We start from the raw sequence: 25356 nt of genomic DNA, 5'->3' as shown, positions 1-25356 counted from the left end.
ATTGGGAGACATACAGACAGACTAGGGCGGAACTATACAAAGGAATCGTTATAAAATAATGCGTAGACCACATATACGGTCGATCCCAAACACACGACCGACACTGCAGCGGTTGGCACAAAACTAGCGGACCATCGAGCGATCGTGCTCGCTTGCACTAAAGCACAGCTACAGAATGTTCCAAAATATAAAACATTAATTGGTAAAAATAAATTAACGATCCTTATAGAGAAAATTGGTACAATGATTATCGTCCAATAACTATATTGCCAATAATTAACAAAATAATAGATAAATACATATGTGGACAAATTCAAAGTGATTACAAAAAATACAATATTCTTTCTAAGGCACAATATGGATTTCTAAAAAAAAATAACACCACACAATTACTATCCGCTTTCAAATTATTAGCGTATTTGTAATCGGAAAATCCAACTACGCACCTGTTTCTTCCTATACACTTCCGGGAATAATATTATCAAATTTGTTCTGCTTTAAAAAATTGCCAAATGTTATAGGATGGAGAACGGACCCGTCGTCAGGTGAACTTTGCACATGTTGAACATGTATTAAATATGGAGAAACATATTTAATACGGCCAATCGAACGGGAATCTGTAAAGGCTACTGTAGCTTTGGTGCTATTTGAATTTCCCGCATTAAAGTCTTGAGAGGTATTTGAATTTTCAGTGTACGACATTGATGGTTGAGAGAATGTGTTATGTGAATCATTATTATTTTGCTAGTGTGGAGATAACGTGGATTGAGATATAGGTTTAAAGGTAACCTTTTTGATTGAAATTGACTCATTTTCTACATTGCATAATCTTTCGCAATAATCACCACTAGAACCATTACCTTTATTCTTCTTAATTTTCGTACACTGCCGACAAAGGCGCAAATAACGAGTTCGTTTGCGACTTCCTTCACCTGTCTGAGATGATAAAGAACAATCCGTATCCATCTTGTCCAATAATTCATCTTGTGAACCAACATTTGATGAAACAGGGAGATTCAGGCCAACATGATGGCCATGTTAGCTGGCCCCGACCTAGATCGGGGGGCTCGTTCATACAATACTTACAGAATTTACAATAACTTACTGACTACACGATGCCACTATGCACAAATAGATATAAAGATTACATGTAATACAAAAATTAAAACTACCAGCGTATCCTCGACGTTTTAACTAGTAAATTAAAAATAAATTTTCTTTTAATAGTAAAATTAAATTAAATTTTCACCACCATGAAAAATACGTCTACCATGAACGAAGTTTCCCGCGCATTTTTCGTGACTAACTTTTCATAAATAATGAAAAAATAATAATATTTTTAGGGGCTCATTTATATCTGAAGATCTTTTAGGCGTACAAAGTTTATCTATCATCTTAATAAATAAATATTTTCAAATTCAAAGCTAGTAACACTGTACTAAGCTTTTCAACTGTCGTAATAGTCAAAATCTTGACAGGGGCATAGTTAGTTTTTTTTTTTTTGCTTAAGCCGAAATTACCCTGTCCTCTAACTTTGTGCGGCTATACAAAGACCACTGATGTTTCAGAAGGCTCACAAATGGTATTTTACTATTAAGTATCTATTTTTGTCGAGTTGTAGCGTTTAAACCCGTAGATGATTATAATATTTAAGTTTATATTGTAAAATAAAATATAAGTGGAAAAGTGGTTTTATTTTTTTAATGCTCCGTTTCTTCTAGACATTTAGATATGACTTTACATGTCCATAACGTCACATGAGAATTACTTTACGTAATAGTAACCCCCTGTCACATTATTTTGAAGACGAAAATTAAATTAAATTTAATATCTATTTAAAATATATAAAAACATGCTATGTTCAAAATATCACCGGTGAGTACACTATTCTTTAAATCTATAAATGGATGAAAATATCTATTTTTAACTGATTGAAGAAAAATAAAGACAACAAAAGACATGAAAGTGGCGTAATGGACTAAATTAGGCAAATTGCATTGAAATAAAAAGGATTTGATGTATTATTTTGTATTATAATTAAAGATTACTGCTTCTACTATTAGATTTAGGTTATATTATACACTAATAACCACATAGTTTAAGAATTACAGCTACTTGAATATAGTGACGTAACGGACTAATGTATGCATACTGTTTTACTAAAACTTGATTATTGTGCGATATCTTGATTTAATTTACTCAAAAACTTAACAGTACATTTAACAATATTTATCAAATTAACGTAAATTACATACTTAAATAAAGATTTTTCTTAAGTCCATTACGTGACAAAGCAAAACAAGCTAACACCCACGCCCACAGACACTATGCCTCGATATCCATTTTGCACAGATGAACTATCAGTATCAAGTAGTTCAAAATTCAAATAGAAATTTGAAATACATTTTACAATGTGCATTCATCATGTGTTTATTCAAAACAAACTAAAGAAATGTAATGTTAAAAGTCTGAAATCATTTGACTTATGATTACATTTCGTTTTTAAAGGGTTTAAACCGGCCTTTTCAAGTGCCTTAACATGTTATGACGTCTTTGTAAACTCTAATGTAAAATATGGAATCCTCAAGGAAGGTTAACTGGAAAAAACCAATTAAAGTACCGAACAAAAAGCACATTACGAGTGACTTAGATAATACTGCACCAATTAGCCAGATATTAGACGAACTTCCGTATAAAAATAAAGAAGCCTTCAAATTTTTTGGAAGAAATCTGCGTCAAAGATGGTCCTTAATGAAACACTCTTTACTTCCTAATTATCCCTTAAATACTTTTAATGACGATTGGGATGGACAATTACTATCAAATTATTTTGAGCCATTAAGATACAAAAGTGTACCGCCACAAATGATCACTTGCATACATAATATAGGGAAAAAAGATCCTGTTGTTGAATATATGCAGGAAAAATTGGAATGGAATAGAAAACTCCTAATTCATGCATATACTGCAAGTAAGTTCAGGATAGTTCTTTATCATTATAATAAGAAACTTACTACAGAATGTAGGGAATTTAGGAATTCCTTTGAGATTTTAATATTCCCTTATTTCTATTAGCTATTTTTGAACACCACTTTTAATCAAACAACACCATTGTTCTACTTATACAAATATAATTTAAGAAGTGATGTATCACTTATATTATTTGGGAGCAGACTGTTGTTTATTATATGATATAAATTAAGTAGTATTAGAAAGTTTATTTATACAATTCAATCTTTAGGCACTTACAAATACGAGCAGAGGCTTGAAACACTCAATGAAGATGTTATTAGCTGCCCAAAAGCCATCGTTTCTATGGCTGAACTGTTAAACAATGATCCTGAGCCATTCTTTGATGCTAACTACAACTGGTACTATGCAGGATTTGGAAATTTACAACTAATTATTTTATTTGATACACAGTACATAATGTACAGTGAATTTAGCATTTTATGTAAGTATATTTCAATACTACTGATAGAGTTGAATTATACTAGGTAAAATAAAAATAAAATCTCTATTTACAGATTTAAAAGATTTTAACAAAAAGGAAGTTAAAATTACTTCAAATGAACCAGTAGCAAGTTTTGAGTGTGGCACAGATTGCAATATTCTTGAAGTTGTACATTCTATTGAAAGTATACCTATTGTTGCTGTTAGAACCAGGAAAAAAATATTTATTCTCAAAATAAAAGCAGGAAATGATCTTGAATTTGAAAAAATTACAGTGTTAGAAACAGAAAAACCATTTGTCAGTATATCATTTGACAGTTTTCATAAAAAAGTTTTATATGCAACACTAATAGATTCGAATATGTATTTAATTAATGTAGAAACATTGCTAGCAAAGAAAATATTATTAAAGGCAAACACTAACAAACACTTAAATAATTGGAATATTGTTCTTTCTACAAAAAAAGATTATTACGTAAATGTATCAGGAAATGCGATTCATGTCTACGATAAAAGAACAAATTTTTTAGAACATGCTTACAACAACATTAAGTCTATTGTTGATGAAACTTGCTGCAATCCAATAACAGTTGCTAGACAATTTGATAGTAGTAACTATTTATATTTTGGTACAAATCACCATTTATTTTTGCTGGATCTAAGATTTGTCAAACAATATCAACTACAAGCCACTCAACGTTGGACACATGGCATGGAATTTCCTCCAGTTTATATAAATAAGTGTAACTTTGAAAGAAATAAGGATTTACTGTGTTTGAGTAGTCAATGGTGTGAAGATATGTGTGTTATATCTGATAATAAAAAAGGTGAGTTCCTTTCAACTGACAATAGTATTACAATACCATATCGGCCACCCAGTATTCTTTCGGTTCTTCAAGAAGCTAGATCCCAATTATCATGTGATAATATTTATAACCCATTGGATAGTCGTCTCAGTACTGCAATAACTGGAACATTGCTAATTGAACAAGCCAATAGTTATGACATCCTAATGCTAAATTCTTTAGGTGATATTACTCATCACACGTTATATCCAGAGCACATGGACAGTATAGTGGAAGATGACAGTGTAAGACAATTACAGGAGTGGTCAAAATCATATAAAACAAGTGAAAGAATTTTTGAAGTCACAACAATGATTAATATTGCTGATGTTTGGAAGAAACTGGTTAAGGTCCCAGGAGATGCACAATTGGTAACTGATGTTGAAGATGAGCAATTTACTATTGATGAAATAAAGGAAACATTTGAGAAAGAGGAAATAGATGTTGAACTTAAAGAAGTGTGGCTAGAAGGGATGGAGACAAATGAGTAAACATCACTTTAAGAGAATTTACTAATTCTCTTGACTTAAGTGTTGTTCAGTCAGTTAAAATTTAAGTTATTATTTTTCTGTGATAAAGATAATATAAATTTTTAAACATTATTTTGGGGTCTTCTGTTTCATTGCAATGTCTTATTGGTGCAAAGTATTACAAATATTCCAGGATTGTGCACACATATCATTCCAAATTTTAGTTAGTCAATTAGGACTATTGAACATACATTGAAAAATAAGTAAATTATTAAGCGATGTATATTTCCTTACTGAGAACACACATCCTTCATGGATTAAATCATCTCATAACAATGTTTTAAGGTAAAATTAGCTTGGATAAAGAATCTAATTTTATTGCAAGAAATGAAAAAATAATATAACAAACAAAGCATTGAATAATTTTTTAAATACAGTATATTAAATAATTAAGCATCCATATGTTATGTTAATTTTATTATAACAGCTGTTTTACATTAACAATTAACTTTTTTCATTTACCATTTTTATGTAAGCATGTGATATAAGGGTATAGTTCAGTGTTGAGACCTAAGTCTTTGACTCCTCTACAAAATCCATTTGTTTTTGACATTTAACAGTCATACTTATCGCAATGTCTCGATTCTTAATGTTAAGGTAAATTTAATTTTGCTTAAATTCTAAAAATGAAATTTACCAGATGCTGTTTAAAACTCTCAACAGAATTCTAATTTAGCTTATACAGGTGGTAAGTAGTTTTTAACTACAAAGGATATTTTGAGAAATAGAATTTTTATGTCTATGCTATATTTCAAGAATTATAAATTAGCTTGTTATGGAATAGTCTAAAATTGTTTTTATAAGATGTTAATTTGTTGGAAATAACATTGTTTAAACTTAACAATTGACTTTAAAGAAAAACTAAGAGGAACATAACAATGATAATAATATTTACACATGAAATCTATGAAGTTAACTAATTTATTAAATTGCATTTGCGACCTCAATCCCTGGTACCTGAAAAGAAATAAATTACACAGAATTATGTAAAATTGATTAATTACATATGATATGGAGCCTGTATGTAAACGTCGAATACAAATTATGTAATATTCATAAAACATATTCAAAGAACTTCTTGTTCTGAATTTTTTCCGCTCCGGTTTTTTTGCAATCTGCAAAAAAGTAATAATTAGAAACAATTAATTCTTAAAAGGCCGCCAACGCACTTGTGAGCCTTCTTCCAATACTTACCGCTAACGTCTTGTAAATGTCCTTAACCATCCCCTTGCAAGGTTTTGGTCTGGTTGTGAATCGCGCTCTTTCTTTTCATTCTCCATTTGTTCGAGCAACTTGCGTTGGTTCTCACGGAAGGCCGCTATGGGGTCTTCGTATTGACTATAGTATGTTACTACATCCCGCACGTCTGACACGTTTGACATTGCTATGGCTAAAATATTAATATCGGATTGAATAGTGTTTAATGTACAAAAAGTAGATAAAAATTGTGGCTGCCACTGCGCCAATATTATAGAATCCCTGTCCAAAAAATATATACACTGATTTGAAATAGTACACTGTATTGAAGTTTTGAAACATAATCTTCCGTAACATCCTAAAAACCTCAAGATATATATATTAAATCGCACTTGAATGTCTAAGGGAGCGTTCAAGTATTACGTAACGAATTTTGGGGGGGGGTCCTCTTGTAAACGTTACGGTGCGGGGCGGGGATTGAATTACGCGTTATTTATTTTACTTATTGTTGGTGTGGTGGAAACAAAAACTGTTTTTCTGTCCACCAGAAAATTATTGATAATATTATTTTCGACTTTCCAGTACTTTACACCACATAATGGTAAGTTTTAGGTATAAAGAGTGACTGGGGGTGGTCAAGAATCTCCAAAAATTGCGTGACGTAATACTTGAACGAATACTTAAAGACATTTTGACGAAAGATAAGAATAAGGTATACTTAACAAACAATATCATACAAATGTATTCCATATACTTACTTTGCAAAAGATTGGCAAGGTCAAGCAGTGCTGTGTCATCATCAGCTCCTTTCCATTTCTTAAGTATAAGTGCATTTTCTGGCTGGAACTGAGTTGCTTGCTTGTTCCAGTCAACAACAATTACCTGCAATAACATGTCTTAAATATCACAAAGAGCAAACATTTACAAATTAAAATAAATTATAAATTCAAAATAAATAAATCATTACCTTAGTCAAATCTCTATTTAGTCCCTCCAAGTTTTTCACATGAACTCCATCCATAAAATGTGTAGAATCTCTAAATAATCTGTATGAGATAAGTTTGTTTTCTGGGTCCAATTTATCAAGTACTGGCCAGATCATGAACACATTCTCTGATGTAAATATAACAACTTCATAGTCTGAACTTGCTACAGTTTGTAAAAATTGGTCAACGCCTGGACGTTTTTTGAATCTAAAATATAGAAGTTACAAATAAAGATCTCATTACATTATAAATTTCTTATTTTTTTAAAGAATAACTCACCTCCAGCCAGTTTGATAAGACCAGTCAGGATGTACCAGAACATCAGTGAATTCAAGTACTAGGGTATAGGTGGGTTGATATGGAGGTGGCAAAGGGTCCGGAAGTAGTTTGTCTCGGGATGGCTCTTTGATCATCTATTGACATACAATTTAATCTTATACATATGTTATGTTTTTTTAAGAACAGAAAATATAAAATATATCATATGCAAGACAGATGGTAAAGTTGTCAAAAACAATTAATACCAATTTAATACTTAGATAAATAATTATATTTTTGTTATGAAATAAGATAATATTTCTTTTCACCTTTTCATAGAAAGTAAGTTCCTTCCAAGTTCGTCTAAGGTACTGCCACACAATAGGTAGGTGTGAGAACTCATCTTCAAGGATCTGTCCTTCTTCTCCACGTTTTGGAGCCCCCATTTCCACAACCATACATCCACCCATAACTGTGATAGCACCACCAAACACTGCAAATCTAAAAGACAATTACTTTTACACAGTTTTTTAATAAAGCACCAAATGTCACCAACATTTAGCAAAGTAATATCTAGAGTAAATTATAATTTATAAGGATAATTTGTATACCCCATTTTCATGCGTCTCCAACTTTTTTCATTTTCTTGTGATTTTTCTTTCTGTTCTTGTTCAAACTTTTTCTGCTCATTTTTAACTTCTTGTGCATCCTTTGTCCCTAATTCATTTTGTGGAAAAAATCTACCAAGTATATTCACCTTTTCAGGCGAATTGTCTTCTTTATTCTTATTTCCTGCAAGCAAGCAAATTGATATTGTAGCTACTATCAATGAGAATAATATTTAATACGTAAAAGATTGTCTGAGTCGATTGTTATAAATTTAAAGATTATTTGAACGTCTAAATTATTTTCTTAAACTGTTGAACTAACCTAAGTTTTCGGTGGAATAAAATCTAGTTGTAGTTGCTGATAATATCCATAGATTTTGTAGCGAAAAGTTCGTAGCTTGATACTTAATACCTCCGCAACACACAGCTTTTGTTAAAAATAGTACTTTTCGTAGAGACATTTTATAATATGCACTAAAATTGTTCACATTCTCTACTGAAATAAATGTCACATTAAATAGAATTCAGAAACAAAACAATGTCAGATTTTATATGTGACAGTTCACACAACAATTATTGTCAGTTCGAGGAGTATTTTTTGCAAATATTGGTAGAGTCAATTACTTGTTTTGTTTTGACATTCTTATATTATACTTCTCATGTTGATCAAAATATGTGCGCCAAAAATAACAAGAATCGAGAAAACATTTCTACGTAAAATATTTTGTATACATAATATTAAAAATGTCTTGCAAAAAGCCAATCGGTACATGTAAACAAAATTCCTTATTTAATTATATTAAAAAAGAAGATCGCGGTATAATTCAACAGTTAGTATTCATTTTTTACATATCTGAAGGATACTTAGTTATTAATTTTCTATTAATTATTAAAACTAAAACGCATTTAAATTTCAGAAAAATTAAAGTACCAGAAAAAAAATCAAAATTTGTTTGGAAATCGAAATCTTCAACATCAAGCTGTAAGTGTAAAAATCTGTACCGTAGTTACGATCAAATAATAATTACATTCGTATTGTATTTCAATTTTGTATTCATCAAATGTTATGCTATTTCAGTCAATCCCCCATTCAAGCCGGACTTTGATCAAAAGGTAATTTAAGAAGCTATTTTGTATAGATAGATTTGAAATCGGTATTTGTATGCTACTCTGGTTTTTATTACTTTGTTTTAAGTAGATAAAGACTGTGATCAGTTATTATTATAAAATTAAGATGAGTTTTATAAAAAAAAATCATATGGGATCAAGCACCTTAATTAATTAGACAAACTACCTTCGATAACATTTGCCATATTACTGTTGTGTCTGTTTTTTTTTACTTTGTAAGCATTTTTAGGAGGACTTACATAATATTAAACCAGATATATCAAATATTACATCTCTGCACAGTGCTGGAAATACTTTAACAGATATTACAAAATATAATTCAAAAATAAATGAAATATCTGATTCTATGGATGTGGTAAGTCTTTTACACTAACTACTTCTTCACTATCAAAAATATACTTTCACATGTGTAAAAATAATTATGTATTTTACACAATATCCTATCAAATGAATTGCTTAATTTTGATTTATATGAAGATAATTAATTAATAATAATTTGTGTATTGTTAAAATGTTAGTATAACAAAGTTTTAAAATAATAAAAATTTGCTTGTTTTTTCTGGCTGTCACTACAATAATATATGAACTTTCCTTTTAGGATGACTATCCATTCAGTGTTAATGACAAGCATATGAGTCCTTCATCCACTTCAAATAAATCTATGAGAATAAGTGAAACTGCACACCCAGCAAATATAGAAGATACAGAAAAGTCTTCAGTAAAAGTTAAAATAGCAGAAAATTACAAAAATCTCAGATCACCAAAAAAAATAAGCCCTAAAAAAGACAATGATCCATTAAGAAATTTAAAATTAGACAGTTCTATATCAGGTTTCCTTTTGAACATATCTGAACATCCTGCTATAAGTAAAAAACACAATGTATGTATTTTTTTTGTAATAAGTTGGTTGTCAACTAAATAAATCTTATATCTAGGAAATTAGATTTAATAATATAAGATTTGGTTTTCACTTGTAAACTGTTAAAATAATTGTAATCGCAATTACAAGGCATGAAAATGCATACAAATAGTTCAATTCATGATAGGATTTTATTTTATTCTCCTTATTGAATATTATATTGTGCAATAATATATTTTTTGTTTGTATGTTGTGTATTGTGTATAATAATAATACTAGTATTGTTTAGAAAAAAATATGATGATAAAGAATAAACTTAGCTGATGAAATTCATGTTTATTTTAGGAGAAGAAAATTGTCACACATACCGACGTTGAAGAGTGTAAAGCAATGTATATCGAACTATTAGAAAAGATAAGTGATGCATTTAACAGAATACCAAATTGTATAAAAGAAAAGTTTCCAGGATATGATAGTAAGACCTATTCAAAAATAAACTATTTAAGAACAAAATTAAAGTCTGCCATACAACAGAAACCAAGAGAATGCTTACAATCTTCTTCTGAAACACTTAATTCAAGTAACGAAGTTAATGGTAGAGAAAGTCCATCATTACTAAATAATGATGATGACCTTCAAGACTTTGATATGTCTAGTCAAGTAGCACATAAAGTAATTGATAAAGGCCTAATTAACAATATAGAAACTTCAACACCAGATATACCTTCATTTAATAAAATTCAACTTAATAAAACAATCTACTCGGATCTAGTACCTAAAAAAGCACTCTCTTTCGATGTGTTTTCGCCCAGCAATGGATCTATCAAAAGCATACATTCTAGTATAAACTCAGATTCCGAATCTTTAAACGCATTAGATAATCAAACTAAGAAGGGAAAGTTTGTTTTTAAGAGACCTTCACGAGCAGCAGACGATTTAAATACGCCAACAAGAGATGTACCTTCTAGTACATTTGAAAGACTGAAGATTGCATCTGAAAAATTGCATCCTTTGGTAACCGAAGTGGCGCCCAAATGTGCACCCGTAGGCAACAGTTCTGTAGCATTTCAACCACCTCAGCTGAGTAAAAGTGCGTTAATGAATTTAGGCAAACCTTGCACTGTTGTTTCACCAATTGTTAAAGATAGTCCGAGTGAAACTGATTTTGAAGATGTAGACGATTACGAAGTGCCAATAGACATGGACGACGTAACTGATATTATTCCAGAAGATTCGAGAACCAGTGTTATAAATATAAGTGATTCACTACCGAGTACAAGTAAAGTTCAAATCAATGATAAAGAATTTGTCATCGATGATGATGGGTGGCCAGAATATAATCCCGAAGATTTTGGAGAAGTGATGGATGAAAAAGCCAGTGATGTTAGTAAAGACGTGATCAACTTAATGGATCAATCGGTGACCGCACCAAAATATGAGGGAATGGGTGATTTTCATGCGGGTACGAAGAATGACGGAATTACTGGTAATTTTCTTTTTATACTTTTACGGGTTGTCTCACCGCACTAAACGCGAGTACAATAAGATGAATTTATTGCATCACTTTGGGCCGGTTTTGTGTGGTCCAGTGACACTACTCTGGTCGTGCCTGCCCAATACGAATTCAAAATTACGATCCGTTACGTTACGAGTTTTTCCAAGACTTTTTAAAAGATATTTTTAGTACCTAAAATAGGGAAACTAGATTATACTTTCTAAATTTGTCGCACCATACTATATATCATTGAAATCATATATCCTTCCACAGTCGTTGAAGTTTTTTTTGACGAAGAAATCACGTAATTATGTTTTTTATATAATTTTAGGAGAATTCGACGGATCAAACTTCCCACATTCGGGCCTAATGATGGAAATGTTCAAAGAAAAATTTGGGTTAAAATCGTTTCGGCCGAATCAACTTCAAGTTATCAACGCTACATTGCTAGGTCACGATTGCTTCGTTCTTATGCCTACTGGAGGAGGTAACGCTTTCTTTTTTGTTATTATTCACATTACAAGTACAGTATCTCTTTAACACTGTAATCTCGTCACCATATTTCAAAATGCACATAAATACGTTTCCTTGGAAAGCTTTGCAATCGTCTACACTTGCATGGTTTATTGCAAACGTAAGAGGCTCGTTTGGACTTTTTAGAGTTATTATCATTATTACCAATGGCCTGAGGTGGTACAATCTTTTTTGGTTTGAGTATCAGATTTTTGTTTCTGTTTCATGAGCATTTGTCAATCTAATAGGCCTTCTGTACCTAGGAAACCCGTTTTTCTCACTATATCGGTTGTCTCTAGTCTTTAGAGTACTCTGGGGTGATTTCATTGACTGTTTATTTGTATAAAACCATTAATACTTTTACTGACTTTCTTGCTTAATTTTCCTTTCTTTGTAATCGTATAGTTACTAGAACTAAAAGTCTTCTATACGTACCTACGATTCGCTAATCTGCTACATTTAATGGTTACGTTTCTATTTCGTTTCTGTTTGTCGTTTTAATTTTTTTTCTTACTAGTTTGAAATTTGTTCTAATATAATTAATTCGTATGTTTGTTAAATTTATGTAGTCATTTCATTTCTTTACATTATCTGAAAACTAAATTACGTCGTAGAAATATTATCTACGCTATCATGTTAATAGGCTTTAATCAAATATAAATAATGTAATTTCATGCTATATCAAATTATACTTGAAAAACAATATACCGATATTTATATTAGTGCGTTTTTAAACTTTTAGCAGAAATTATTGTTTCAACATATTGTTACGAAGACGGGTCGACTGCCATGTTTCTAGATTTTTCCACTAGTTAGAGAACTTTTCAGCAGCCTGTAATATGATTTCTGACCGTTTCAGGAGAGGGTCAATCACATATTAGAAAATTGTAATTTCCATAATGTTACCCTAGTTTTCAGGAAGCTGAAACTTTTTTTCAGTCAGTTTCAGAACATGTGTAGTCGAGTGGTGCAGTTTTCAGGAGACCCGTTTTCAGGCGTTTTCAGGCCTAGTTATACCCCTTTGATGAAGGAATATTCTAGACCGAACTTTCTAGGTGTGAGACAAGGACGAAATGATACGAGAGAGAGAGAAAGAAGATCAGAACTTTCTCGAAACTAGACGAGCACTCTAGAACGCCGTACGACAAGGACGGAGCAACGTGCGAAAGAGACAAAGAGTGCGGACGTTCTAGAATTGTGCAATCGCTACTCAGTAGCAAGCCCGCCTAGAAAGTTCTCGAATATTGTTTAGAACTATTCCCAGGGATATATAAGCGAGCCGAAACGCGACTAGTCGCCTTTAGTTTTGAATGCGATAACAAGAGAGAAACACCGCAGCGATAAAGTGCGAATAAAGTGAATACAAGTGATAAAGTACAGTGTGAAGTGTGCATAAGTGAAGTAATTAGTGACTGTGTTTTTGTTTGTTATTAGTGAATCTCTGCAATTAATTTGTGCCCATAAATTCCTCATTGATTTATCAAGAAATAAACCCTTGAATAAATCCACGGCATTTTCTATCCGATCCCCTAGCTCGTAACAATATTAAAATTGAAATAAAACACTTTTTTTTAATTATTTTCCTAAAATACAGACTTAAACATACATTTCCTTGATTTTTTATCAAAAACCCACATATTGTAAATGATTATCGAACGATTCCAGGTAAATCTCTATGCTACCAGCTACCTGCGATATTAACACCAGGTGTCACAATAGTTATATCCCCACTAAAATCGCTCATATTGGATCAAGTCAACAAACTATTGTCCTTAGATGTGAGTAATTTTTAATATCAGCCAAATTATTTTTTATGACGAAAAAAATTGGGTTAAAATTAGATTATTAGAGACGGTCTCTCTTAAATCGGCAGCTCATGTCTGAGCGTCTTGGTCAGGAAGGAAGCATCTGAGAGTCCGTCGAAACATTTAACTATACGGCCATATTAACAACGTGCCATCTACTTTTTGGGTCTAAGGCAAGCCGTTCGAGCGAATGCTAGATGCGCACATAAAAAGAAAGTCCATTGGAGCACAGACGGGGTCGAACCTACGACCTCAGGGATGAGAGTCGGACGTTGAAGCCACTAGGCCAACGCTTCGTTTATTATAAAACGTTAAACATTACTTACGCTGTTAATTATTATTATTATTTTTTGTGGCAGATTGATCAGTGCCGTGGAACACGTCTGCTCCACAGCATTGCTGAGTCAGGGCCAGTTACAACCACAACACATACACATTACACACTTAAAATGTACCTTATTCTTTTTTTTTTATATCCATAATTGTTTGTTTTTCTTTTTGATTATTATTATTTTATGTGTTTCCGTGTGTGTGTTTGTTAGTAATAAATGACGGTCTATGACTTAAATACTAAATATTTTCCATTTAAATAAATTGTACCAAAAATATCTAAAAATTATATTATTATATAGCAAAATTATATTATTATATATATATATATATATATATATATATATATATATATATATATATATATATATACATACATTAAAAAACATTCACAAAAAAGCTTTTGACGTTAAAATAAGGCCTAATCCCGTATTGGGTTACTTAGAGCGTATAAAGCATGACTTTTTCAATACAATTTTTCAAAAACTTCAATCCCTACATTCAAACATCAGTAAAATAGAGATGTTGATTAGATTCCAGCTGCTCATCTATCCGGCGATATATCTCTAGCTACTGTTGAGGAGGTGTATCACAAATTGTCTCTTCGTGAGCCTGCTATCAAGCTTTTGTATGTGACGCCAGAGAAAGTGAGCGGCTCACCGAAGTTCCAGAGCATGCTGGACATGCTCTATTCGAGAGGGAAAATTGCTAGGTGAGTTAGGTACCTTAGTAAGTTTACCTACTCCAAAACTAGGCAAACTTCAATACTGTAAAGAGGCCTGTAGTTTATAATTTTGTCTGAAGCAGCCATTTTAATGTTCACAATTATATAAAATGGTTAATACTCAAGGTGGCAGGGGTCACCATAAAATTATATAATAAGTTAACTTTGGTGATATGGATATCATAAGTTCTGAAGTATTGTTAAGGTTGATCCCTCCTGCCTAATTTCAACACCGTACAAGACTTATGCAAAATGCAAAATTTCATCAACATCACCTTGATGGCTGGAAGTCTTCCACAGTTCGTTTCACAAGGCCCTTGCTTTTGCGTACTAGCGAACTGTGGAATCGACTCCCGAAGGGGTCTTCCCTGAGAGATACGACCTCCAACCGAATATTCAAAGTTAGACTGTACTCCTCCCTGAAAGACCGACCCACTAAAAATGGGTTTCCATAGATTACTAGTCGTGTAATTGTCATTAAGGATATTAGTATATGTAAGGTCTGTTCCAAATTCCTGCCTAACAGCCAATAATGCGTTCAATAAATAGTTCGTCGTCGTAGAGCCTATCGTCTTTGTAGACTTCTCTTTTTGTCTATTAATAAGTATTTTTGGGAGTAACAATAATGGCTAGCGTAGTAGACCTTGTTTTCCAAATTGTAAAATAGAGAAATGTCAAAATAATGGGTGATAATAATTAAGCCTCATTTATTCCTTGAAACATTTACAAAATATACAAACATTTGAAATAAATATTTCTTTTTTCAAGCCTCTTATAGCTATGATCGGCTCCATCTCTTTGTCTTGAGCATTTTTATCCCAATCTTCTCTACCAATTTCCTTAAGCTCGTCAGACCGTCTCTCTTTTTTTTCCTGGTGGCCCTTTCCACTTTACACAAGGTGACCCACTTTCTCTTGCCGTATTTACAACAGTACTACATAATAGGAGATACTTTTAAGAAAAAATATTATTTTTAGATTTGTGATAGACGAGGCGCATTGCGTCTCCCAATGGGGTCACGATTTTCGCCCAGATTACAAACGATTATTCATGTTACGAGAACGGTTTCCGGAAACGACCCTTATGGCATTAACGGCTACGGCCACGCCACGCGTACGGATGGACATATTGCATCAACTTAAGGTGATATACTTAATTAGTTAAAAACTTCAGCTTTGCTTCATATATTATTTATTATTAAAACTTTTGTTATAAAGTCATACAATACATAATTTATAAAGAAATATCTTGTGTTTAAAGCAACATCTAGCTCTAGTGAATACTCAATAAATGACTGAACTTTTTGTTGAAATGACTTGTCAAAATAGGTCACGAATTGCAAATGGTTTTTGAGCAGCTTCAATCGTCCGAACCTCGCTTATAGAATATTGGAGAAGAAGCCAAAGAATATCAACCAAGATGTCGCTAAAATCATCAAGGAGAAGTTTTTCAGGTTTGATTTTACGAGTTTTTATTTAGTAATTTTATTTCTTTTACCAATAAAACACAACAAAATTCTACCAGCAAAGTTAGTTATCAATCAAAAATTTTACCAACAAAGTTAGTTTCCAATCGGAAATTCTACCAGCAAAGTTAGTTATCAATCAAACATTTTACCAGTAAAGTTAGTTTCCAATCAAAAATTTTACCAGTAAAGTTAGTTTCCAATCAAAAATTTTACCAGTAAAGTTAGTTTCCAATAAAAAATTCTACCAGCAATGTTAGTTATCAATCAAAAAATTTACCAGCAAAGTTAGTTTCCAATCGGAAATTTTACCAGTAAAGTTAGTTTCCAATCAAAATTTTTACCAGTAAAGTTAGTTTCCAATAAAAAATTCTACCAGCAACGTTAGTTTCCAATCAAAAATTCTACCAGCAAAGTTAATTATCAATCAAAAATTTTACCAGGAACGCAGAAATGCAAGGGGCATGTAAATAACACAACAATTTTCTTTCTAATATAAGTTTTATAATAATTTATGTGTTAAAACATTTTTTCCATCTACCTTATCCACCTGGAAATGGCATGAACAGAGCGTCTGGAATAGTGTACTGCCTCTCTCGCAAGGAGTGTGAGAATCTGTCAATGGATTTGCGCAAAGTGGGCATCCAGGCCGCAGCCTATCACGCCGGACTTAGTGATAAGAAGAGGGAGGCGGTCCAGGCTGGATGGGTCGCTGATAAGTTTACTGTGGTAAGTGAGGGTAGATTTATTGCACCAATGACATTAATGTTATAGTTTTTTTCTTATAAAGAACGAAGACCAACGAGAGCGACACAAAAATGTGTCTGCCTTATACATTTGGGCTTTATTTAATTTTTATTGTTATAAAATGTTATACTTTTCTGCTCAAGAAAGAAGTTGAACTTTACACTAGTATAAGCAAGAAATTACTAGTAAAATCTGAAATTGGTGTATATTTTTATTTATTGTAACATTTATGTTTACTATAATTTTCATATATTTTAGAAAAGATAGCTTATAACAGAAACTGAAAGATATCGCATTATATATGATATGAAGTCAAATTAACAAAACATTGTAAGGAAGCCTGGTTGCCTTAGACCTAAAACCAACAGTATTAGCTAGGCGCACAGGAGGCTGTTCAGCTGATCACGAAACAATATTTTTAAAGTATAAAACATTTTATATTAAATATTTGTGCTGGCATTGCCAGTTGTCTCAAGTATTATTTGTGCAGATCTGCGCCACAATAGCCTTCGGCATGGGCGTGGACAAGGCGGACGTCCGCTACGTGATCCACCACAGTATGCCGAAGTCCGTGGAAGGGTACTACCAAGAGGCGGGGAGGGCTGGCCGAGACGGCGAGCCCGCCTCTTGTCTGCTGTACTACTGCTACGGGGACGTCGTTAGGTATCGCCGCTTGCTGGATCGTAAGACTTCTCATACTTCACGAGATACTCGTTACTGCTTTGACGAATATAAACGCCTATTAGATTCTTGCTTTGATTTTATAAGGGTGTATTTTAAATTGTGTATTATAAAATTAACGTTTGCAATTTCCAGTAAATTGTATCTATCTGCAATGTAATAAATTCATGTTTTTATCTGTCAAAGTTAAATGTCTAAATCGCATAAACTTAATAAAACGCAATACACCATGTTTTAGTAATACTGGACAACCACTTTCATTCATTTTCTAATGGAAAGTAGCGAACAAAGTAGCTTGGCATTTCCCAAAATATTTTTGGTCAGATTGTTGAATTTGCCACACAGAAACACAAAATAAGACAAGAATTTCTGGAAATATTAAAAAAAAAACAATTTTTAAACGGATTGAATATTATAAACTTATAATTATTAACATAATTTTAAATTTAATTTTTTCCGACGTTTCAGTGTGCGTGGTCACGGTGACCGTGATTATAAATTATAAGTTTATAATAATAATACATAGCTTCAATCCGTTTAAAAAGTGTTTGCTTAATGTGTAAAAGCTATGTTAACAAAATACAATATTAGCCAAGTTAACATTTTCCAAATATTAACTTTTTAATTTGTTTAAACTACTTGAGATTGAAAAATCTCAAAGAATTCACTTTATCGATAATTTAAGTAAAAGATCGCAATCCTAAATACATTATTCATATAATCTAATACTGTAAAAGATATTTAAATTTTTATGGTTATGTTTTCAATTCTCAGTTGAAAGAAACGCGACACCCGAAGCGAAACGTGTCCACATAGAGAATCTCCTCCGTATGGTGGAAGTGTGCGAAAGCGTCTCCGAATGTCGAAGGGCCCAAGTGCTGACTTATCTCGGAGAGAAGTTCTCCCGAGAGTTGTGTAAGAGAGACAAGAAGACCGCGTGCGATAACTGCCTTAACGACCACAACTATAAGGTATACTTTTGTTTGATAACGATTTTTAAATCTCTTTTCGGAGAATTTTTTTAGTCATTAATAATGTAAAACCAAATTTGTTATGTCCTCCTTTCTTATTGATATAGAAATATCAAGTAAGGAATTATAAATAACTAGCTGCCCCCGCGAACTTCGTTTCTCCTTAATGTGGTTTAAGTTAAGCCTTAATACCGTGACACGAAAGAATAATTTCACTGTATTAGTCGTCACTATAATTTGAATTTGATTTACACTTCGGTCTAAGTAACACGTTGTTGTCTATGTCACATGATGTCACACAGAAAATTAAAAAAAGTAGAAATAATTGTATTTCACGGTATTTCGTTTACTACAAAATAAATTTAATTTATACTTTAGCCTCAATAACACGTGGTAATCATGATAATTGTGACTGTCAATTAATTATAGACAAATAATTTGCAATAAAATAACATTGCGACTATAATTAAAGATCTAAGCTATCCTATCTCTTAAGTTGGACCAGACTGCTCAATAACACGTGGTAATCATGATATTGAATTGTAGCTTACGTGACACGTTTGTCGGTTTACCATAGCAGTGCCATCTATTGATTACTTACTCAATCCAGTCGAAAAGTATCGACATCTGTTAAAATCTTTTTCAGTTAACAGATAATTGTGACTGTCAATTAATTATAGACAAATAATTAACATTGCGACTATAATTAAAGATCTAAGCTATCCTATCTCTTAAGTTGGACCAGACTGCTCACGGTGTGCCAATTTAATTAAAAATCGGTTAAGTAGTTTAGGAGTCCATCGCGGACAAACATCGTGACAGGAGATTTATATATATTAAAATTATATATATGCGTCGGAGAAATATCGTCACGATATTGACGTCGTTCTTCTCAGGTTTAGTGGGGGTCATATGGGTAAAGTGCGAGCACAAAAGACACAAATAATTATCGTACAATATTTAATTAAGATTGAATCTCATATCAATTATATCGAGTAGCAGGTTCAATGCACCGATCTCACTTTTAATGCTAAACAACTAGACCCAACTCGGTCCAATGTCTCAACACCACAATATTCTATTGAATACTCTATCAAAACTGTCTCGCATTCCCTGTACGCACCGCCAAAAGTCAAGGTGCGAACTCAGTCCCACTCGAGGCATTTGCTCTGCTCTGATTGGTCTAACAATATTCGTCAAGTAACTATTCTAATGTACGAAACAATCAAAAAATAACAAAACAAATCGAATCAAAATAAATTATGATTATTGATAGTAATAGAAAGAATCTCAACGATTAACCAAAGTAACTATAATAATCGACTATCAATAATATTACTGCATTCGATGATAGTCTACAAATTACTTGGCTCGTCTGGGAATCGAACCGACTCAAATGTGACAAAAAAAACCCTTATTTTTATGATTCCAATCAATAGAATGGATAAAAATAAAAATTCTTCTTAAGTAACATAGTTTTTTTTCTATTGGATAATATACTGTAAAAAACTGTATGTTTCTTAAGAAAATTAATAATAGGATATAGGCGTTATATGATGTCTAATTCCGATATTCTATGTCCTCAATCTATGAATTTATATTTTTAGCCAGTGGACGTCACCGAAGAGTGCAAGGTGATAGCGCGGGCCATCCGTGATGCGGGGCGTTCCAGCTTCACGCTTTTGCACATCGCTGATGCCTTACGAGGCTCTATGCAGCAGCGGATATCCGGTTTGAGAGAGAGTCCTTTACATGCAAGGTATGAGCATTACAACCACACACATGTATTGCCTTAATCATAATCTTACCCTTAGGTCGCATTATTATTAAATCCACACACAAATTGGTTAGTTCAACATTTCTTAATATGGGTAATAGTTGTGGTAAACCTCCTCCATATTTTTTCATTTCTCTTTTTTGTTCTCTGATTTTTCTCAATGCATAGTTCCGATCTAGCGTGTCAGGCATATTAAACCGATCAACTACTGCTTATTAGATTGACAAATGATCATGAAACAATCGCAGAAATCTGAGGCCTAGACCTAAAAAGGTTGTACCGCCATTGATTTTTTTACTAAACCACGGATAGCGTAGAAAAATATAGCATATAAAAAATAAATATAATATATAACTTGTTTGTGATCTAAATCATTTGAATCATTTGAACATTTTCGCTTTTACTTAATTAAATATGTATACATATATATATATATTTTTTATTATTATCAGTTACTTTGGTAAAATAACTTCACCGGTTTATTTAGTATGAGCGTTAAATCGAGACTCAAAATGAATTAATGAAGAAAAAAAAGATTTGGTTGAAATTATAATTCGCGTAATTTTTTTTTGCTCTACTGTTTATGGTAGTGACATGGTGACTTTTTTCCATCTCTTAACTCGCATTTGTTATTTATGCCTAATTTTATTGTTTCAAATATTCGTTTCGGGATTAAATAAAATTGCTTGACAAACATTGTAAATTTGTAGTAATGAAGAATAATATATTTCAGATGCAAGAGCTGGCCCCGTGGTGATGCACAGCGTCTCCTGCGTCAAATGGTGGTCCGAGGCCTGCTGGCGGAGAAGCTCGTCGTGAATAAGGACATCGCTAGCGCATATGTCACGCTGGGGCCTAATATACAAAAGTATGCAAATTTATTTCACACGAAATCGAACCGAAAACGACTCACAAAAATATTTTATATCGCCTTATTTAAGAAATTTATATTAATTCCATTTATTTTATAATAAATTAATTAAAATGTAATTTAAAAAAATTGATATGTGCGTGTACTAGTGTACACACGTAAGAGTGAAACTTTTTTATGACCTTATTTTTCGAAAAAGGATCTACTTGCAACTACAGAAATTGGTTAAATATAGTAAATTAGATAAAATTTAACACTTTTAAGACTTTTATTATCATGGACATGAATACAAATAATATAATTATTACAACTAAGATTATTACAGAATTTCATTAATTGTTATAGAATTATTAGTATCGTTGTTATAGTTATTATATATTTTTGTTATTAATGGCTTCGAATCTCTTCGAATCAACCGTGGTAGGGTTGATAAGAAAATGATGGCGCGTAACGGAAAAATGTGACGGTAATTTTTTTTCCAACGCCGATAAAGAAGTTTGTGGATAACATTTTGATGAAACAGTTCTTTAACTTAGATCAAATTGTGATTTGTGATTATCTCGATGTAACTGATATAAATGAATCCGCGAACAAACATTTATTTTTAATCACATTTAGCGCGCAATTCTAAATAGATCGTCATACTCAATTATATATGTATTGTATTTGGTTATACAGGTGGAATACAGGTAATTCTTTTGATGTCGGTTAAAAATATATAAATATTTCTGTAACGCAAAGGCTGATGTCTGGCAATCTGCGAGTTGTGTTCCCGATGAAGGTGGAGAAGAAGGCGACCCTAGTGACGACAGAAGTGGCCACAGATAGAAAAGAGACTCCCATCATTGCCCTCATCAAGAGGATCGAGGAGCGATGCTACGCCGATCTTGTCGAGGCTTGCAGGTGAGGTTCAAACCGTTTTTTTTTTAAATTATGGTTATACAATTTCATTCGGACGTCAAAGCGAAATACGAAATTCCGCATCACCTCGACGTCCGTCGTTCCACAACTGAGCGTTTTTGGAACCAGCTGCCCACTGAAGTATTTCCGTACCAATTCGACATTGGGTCCTACAAGAAAAGAGCGCACTAATTCTTGAAAGGCCGACTCGCACTTGCGAACCCCCTGACAATGTGAGTGTCCATGGGCGGCGGTATCATACAACATCAGGTAAACCTGTACCATAAAAAATATGTATGAGGTAACCTAATATTGAAGGAGGAAGGAACACGGATCATCGCAACACTTTTGTTCACCTAAATAAAGCTTAACTTAAGGTACTGCGTCCACAAGCAGACGACCCGTACTATTGTACTCGCAGACGACCAGCTAGCGAATGCCACCATCTTTTATTTAGAAATGGAATCTCACGGTTGCCCTTAAGGGCCTTTACAGTTCACCTTATCGGGCTGTTTTGACGGGCATAGCTCGGCCGGACTTTACTTTTTACCGCGAATAGCGCAAGGGCGTCTCCGGTGGGAATCTGACCTCGGCTCGTCGCGGGTTGGTCAATCGACTGAAAGGCACAGAAGCTCACTAGAGAGTGTGAAGTACGACCACGCCCGCGGTGAATGTGGTTTTTTACCCTTATCTGATTTTACCGGCTTCTAATTTGTCATTGTCATCATCCGGATCCGTTAAGACGTGTCGCGGCTGACGACGAGTCCTACGAGTATTTTTACTCTGTGCTTTTACGCACGAACAGGTTGGTTTAGATCATTAGTTGGTTTAACAATGGCTAAGTGGAGTGGCCAGTTAATACACTGTGCTAGGTGTAAGCCACGATCTGGGTGTGTTATAATTTAATAACATTGCTTTTATGTGTGCGTTGCGTTAACGCGTCTTGGTCGTAGTGTAATATTGTTTACGCCGACGCGAGTCTATTGCGTTACAATACGAATACTTTAGACCATAAACAAGCATTTAAGTCATATATAATAGGTCTTAGAAAAACTATACTTTAGTAAACTATAGAATATTAGATTACTAAAGTACCTTAATAAATTAAGTATTCTATCAAGCTTACAATATGGATTCAGGCAAGGACAATCCATCAAAGATGGCATATCTCAATTAACGTCTTTAATAGTATCAAACCTAGATATGGGAAAGAAATGCCTTGGTGCATTTCTAGATTTAAGATTTAAGATAGGCCTTCGATACTGTCTGAACTGTACTGTTTGAATGTATTTCAATTTTCTATTTAGGGAAATGGCAGCCGCTCGTGGCTCATCCCTAACCGCAGTGCTGCCACTGGCTGCTCTCAAGGCTATGTCCATCCGGTTGCCTGAAAGTGCGCCAGATATGTTGACGCTGCCTCACATCACACGGGCCAACTTCGACAAGTACGGGCAGGACCTACTCCAGATAACGTCTGCTTATGCCATCGAGAAGATAGGTGGGTTGGTTGATGTATTTTATGTAACGAGAAACATTTAGGTTTTTTCTAAAATAATTTCATTTTTCCTCAAAGGCCGGCAACGTATTGACTAAACTGGGTGTCCATGGGCTGCCATGACTGCCCTTTTTGGCTGTCCCGTAGGCTCGTTTGCCCCCTTATGCTATAAAACTTAAACATTAAATATAATTATTTATAATCTCCCTTTATACAATATTGAATTATTGTAGCGGGCCAGGTCTCCACCACATCATGCGCGCGTAAGTTCGGCCATTGAACTGAGGTGTGGTGTGTGGAAGTGTACGCGAAGTACGTGTCTCGTTTAGACGCGCTAGAACTGGCTGGCTACATTATATATATCTTTTTAGGGGTAAGGCTATCGGATTTCTGAAAAGGAATACACATTTACAGCCCGTTAAACTAAAACAGTTTTGTATAACGCTCTCGTGTGCAGTCGTATTGAATACGGTAGAATTATATGGAATGCATTCGCAACGCATTCACAGATCATTCACTCGACACCTTGCATTCATTAGTACAGGATTTAGGTACCATCAGCGACTTAGGAGACTTAATATGATGCCACTGTACAATCGGAGATTAGCCGGTGTTACGTTTTTATGTAAATTGCTAAATGGTCAAGGTTCAAAATCAGCAGAATTGTTCAAATTCCGTTTTTAAAAACCAACAAAAGAGTTCCAGCACTTGTCATTGGAATTGTTAAAACTCGAGACAAAACTGCAACTTATGCAAACTGTGACTCCCGTATGTCAAAATCGAATATGTCTTTGGGACACGGTAGTCATTTGTAATAGCTACGTCTCGTCTTACGATATATATCCAAACTTATGTTTCGTGTATATTAGCATCTAGGTGATAAGATGTCCTCAATCCTCCAAAGGAATCAATATCAAAAATATTTTCAGGTCTCTTAATGCAGTACCAGGATGAATTAGAAGACGAGAAGAAGCAAGAGGACAAAGAGTTTCAGAACGATTCGGGATCCGACACAGACTGGGGAAGTCTGGCCCATGAAGCCAGCACTAGCTCCTCTCGGGGTAGGGGAAGAGGGACTTATAGGGGGGGAGTTAGGAAGAAGTAAGTTATAGTTAAATAATATTGGTAATATTGATTAATGGTTTACTATTTGCGGTTTATAAACAGTTGATAATGAATTGTTACTTGATCGTGTGTTATATTAAATACGTCTCGTATTTTCAGGTATAGACGTAAAAAGACTCCGTCGTCTGCCAAAAAGAAAGCCTATCGAGGAACCTTCGCCCGCAGAGGCCGATGCTCCACTGGTACTAAGCGCTCTCCCGCTAAGTCTGGTAAGATTTGTAATTTATAAAAAAAACATTGTATGCAACTGCGCAGACGCATGCCTGATGTGATCTATAACACTTATTACATTTAGGTTCTTCAAGTGGTAGCAAGCTGGGCAGTATGCCAGTACCTCGGACCACGGTGGCAAACACACGACCTGGAGTCGCCCATTCTAGTAAATTTAACTTCTAAACCGCCGCTTAATTCATTCGGTTATTAAGTAACTAGACATTAAAATAAGTATTTTTTTTTTTCTATTTTTATGTTGAAATTCTATTGTAATGACACAGAAAATGCTTACATTATTTTCTTTTTATGAATTATTTTGTTTTTTCTTTTCTCTGATATACTAAGTGACCTAATCTGTGATTCTGTGTAAATAATAAATC

At 33.4% G+C, this 25356-nt stretch overlaps 3 protein-coding genes across 5 annotated transcripts; 2 read left to right on the top strand and 1 right to left on the bottom strand.

Moving 5' to 3' along the window:
- The first annotated feature begins 1791 nt into the window (after positions 1-1791).
- On the top strand, positions 1792-25352 carry LOC123707132 (Bloom syndrome protein homolog). Of its 2 annotated transcripts, none has more exons than XM_045656942.1 (21): positions 1792-1875; positions 8795-8859; positions 8956-8990; positions 9235-9360; positions 9604-9885; positions 10210-11350; positions 11691-11846; positions 13538-13650; positions 14541-14719; positions 15709-15874; positions 16060-16184; positions 16766-16925; positions 17434-17626; positions 18399-18595; positions 20203-20354; positions 21106-21240; positions 21985-22146; positions 23451-23641; positions 24568-24739; positions 24863-24972; positions 25059-25352. In XM_045656942.1, exons 1-21 carry the CDS (start codon positions 1853-1855, stop codon positions 25157-25159), a joined length of 3984 nt encoding a protein of 1327 aa, XP_045512898.1. In that variant the 5' UTR covers positions 1792-1852; the 3' UTR covers positions 25160-25352. The 2 variants fall into 2 exon arrangements, with proteins under 2 accessions (XP_045512898.1, XP_045512897.1); XM_045656941.1 differs by lacking the exon at positions 1792-1875 and adding an exon at positions 8394-8707.
- Positions 2353-4900, top strand: LOC123707133. The gene is made up of 3 exons (XM_045656943.1): positions 2353-2971; positions 3242-3454; positions 3528-4900. Exons 1-3 carry the CDS (start codon positions 2575-2577, stop codon positions 4787-4789), a joined length of 1872 nt encoding a protein of 623 aa, XP_045512899.1. The 5' UTR covers positions 2353-2574; the 3' UTR covers positions 4790-4900.
- LOC123707134 (mitochondrial import inner membrane translocase subunit TIM50-C-like) lies at positions 5208-8407 on the bottom strand. Of its 2 annotated transcripts, none has more exons than XM_045656945.1 (8): positions 8200-8407; positions 7881-8061; positions 7599-7770; positions 7291-7424; positions 6993-7218; positions 6784-6907; positions 6023-6218; positions 5208-5943 (listed from the first exon to the last, which is right to left on the bottom strand). In XM_045656945.1, the coding sequence occupies exons 1-7, from the start codon at positions 8336-8338 to the stop codon at positions 6025-6027; spliced, it is 1170 nt and encodes a 389-aa protein (XP_045512901.1). In that variant the 5' UTR covers positions 8339-8407; the 3' UTR covers positions 5208-5943; positions 6023-6024. The 2 variants fall into 2 exon arrangements, with proteins under 2 accessions (XP_045512901.1, XP_045512900.1); XM_045656944.1 differs by having other exon boundaries at positions 5209-5785.
- Positions 25353-25356: the final 4 nt, after the last annotated feature.

The sequence above is a fragment of the Pieris brassicae genome, chromosome 3 (genome assembly GCF_905147105.1).
Source record: "Pieris brassicae chromosome 3, ilPieBrab1.1, whole genome shotgun sequence".
In the NCBI taxonomy this organism is placed as follows: domain Eukaryota; kingdom Metazoa; phylum Arthropoda; class Insecta; order Lepidoptera; family Pieridae; genus Pieris; species Pieris brassicae.
Note: the sequence above shows the minus strand (reverse complement) of the source record. Positions and strands in the feature narration are given on the sequence as shown.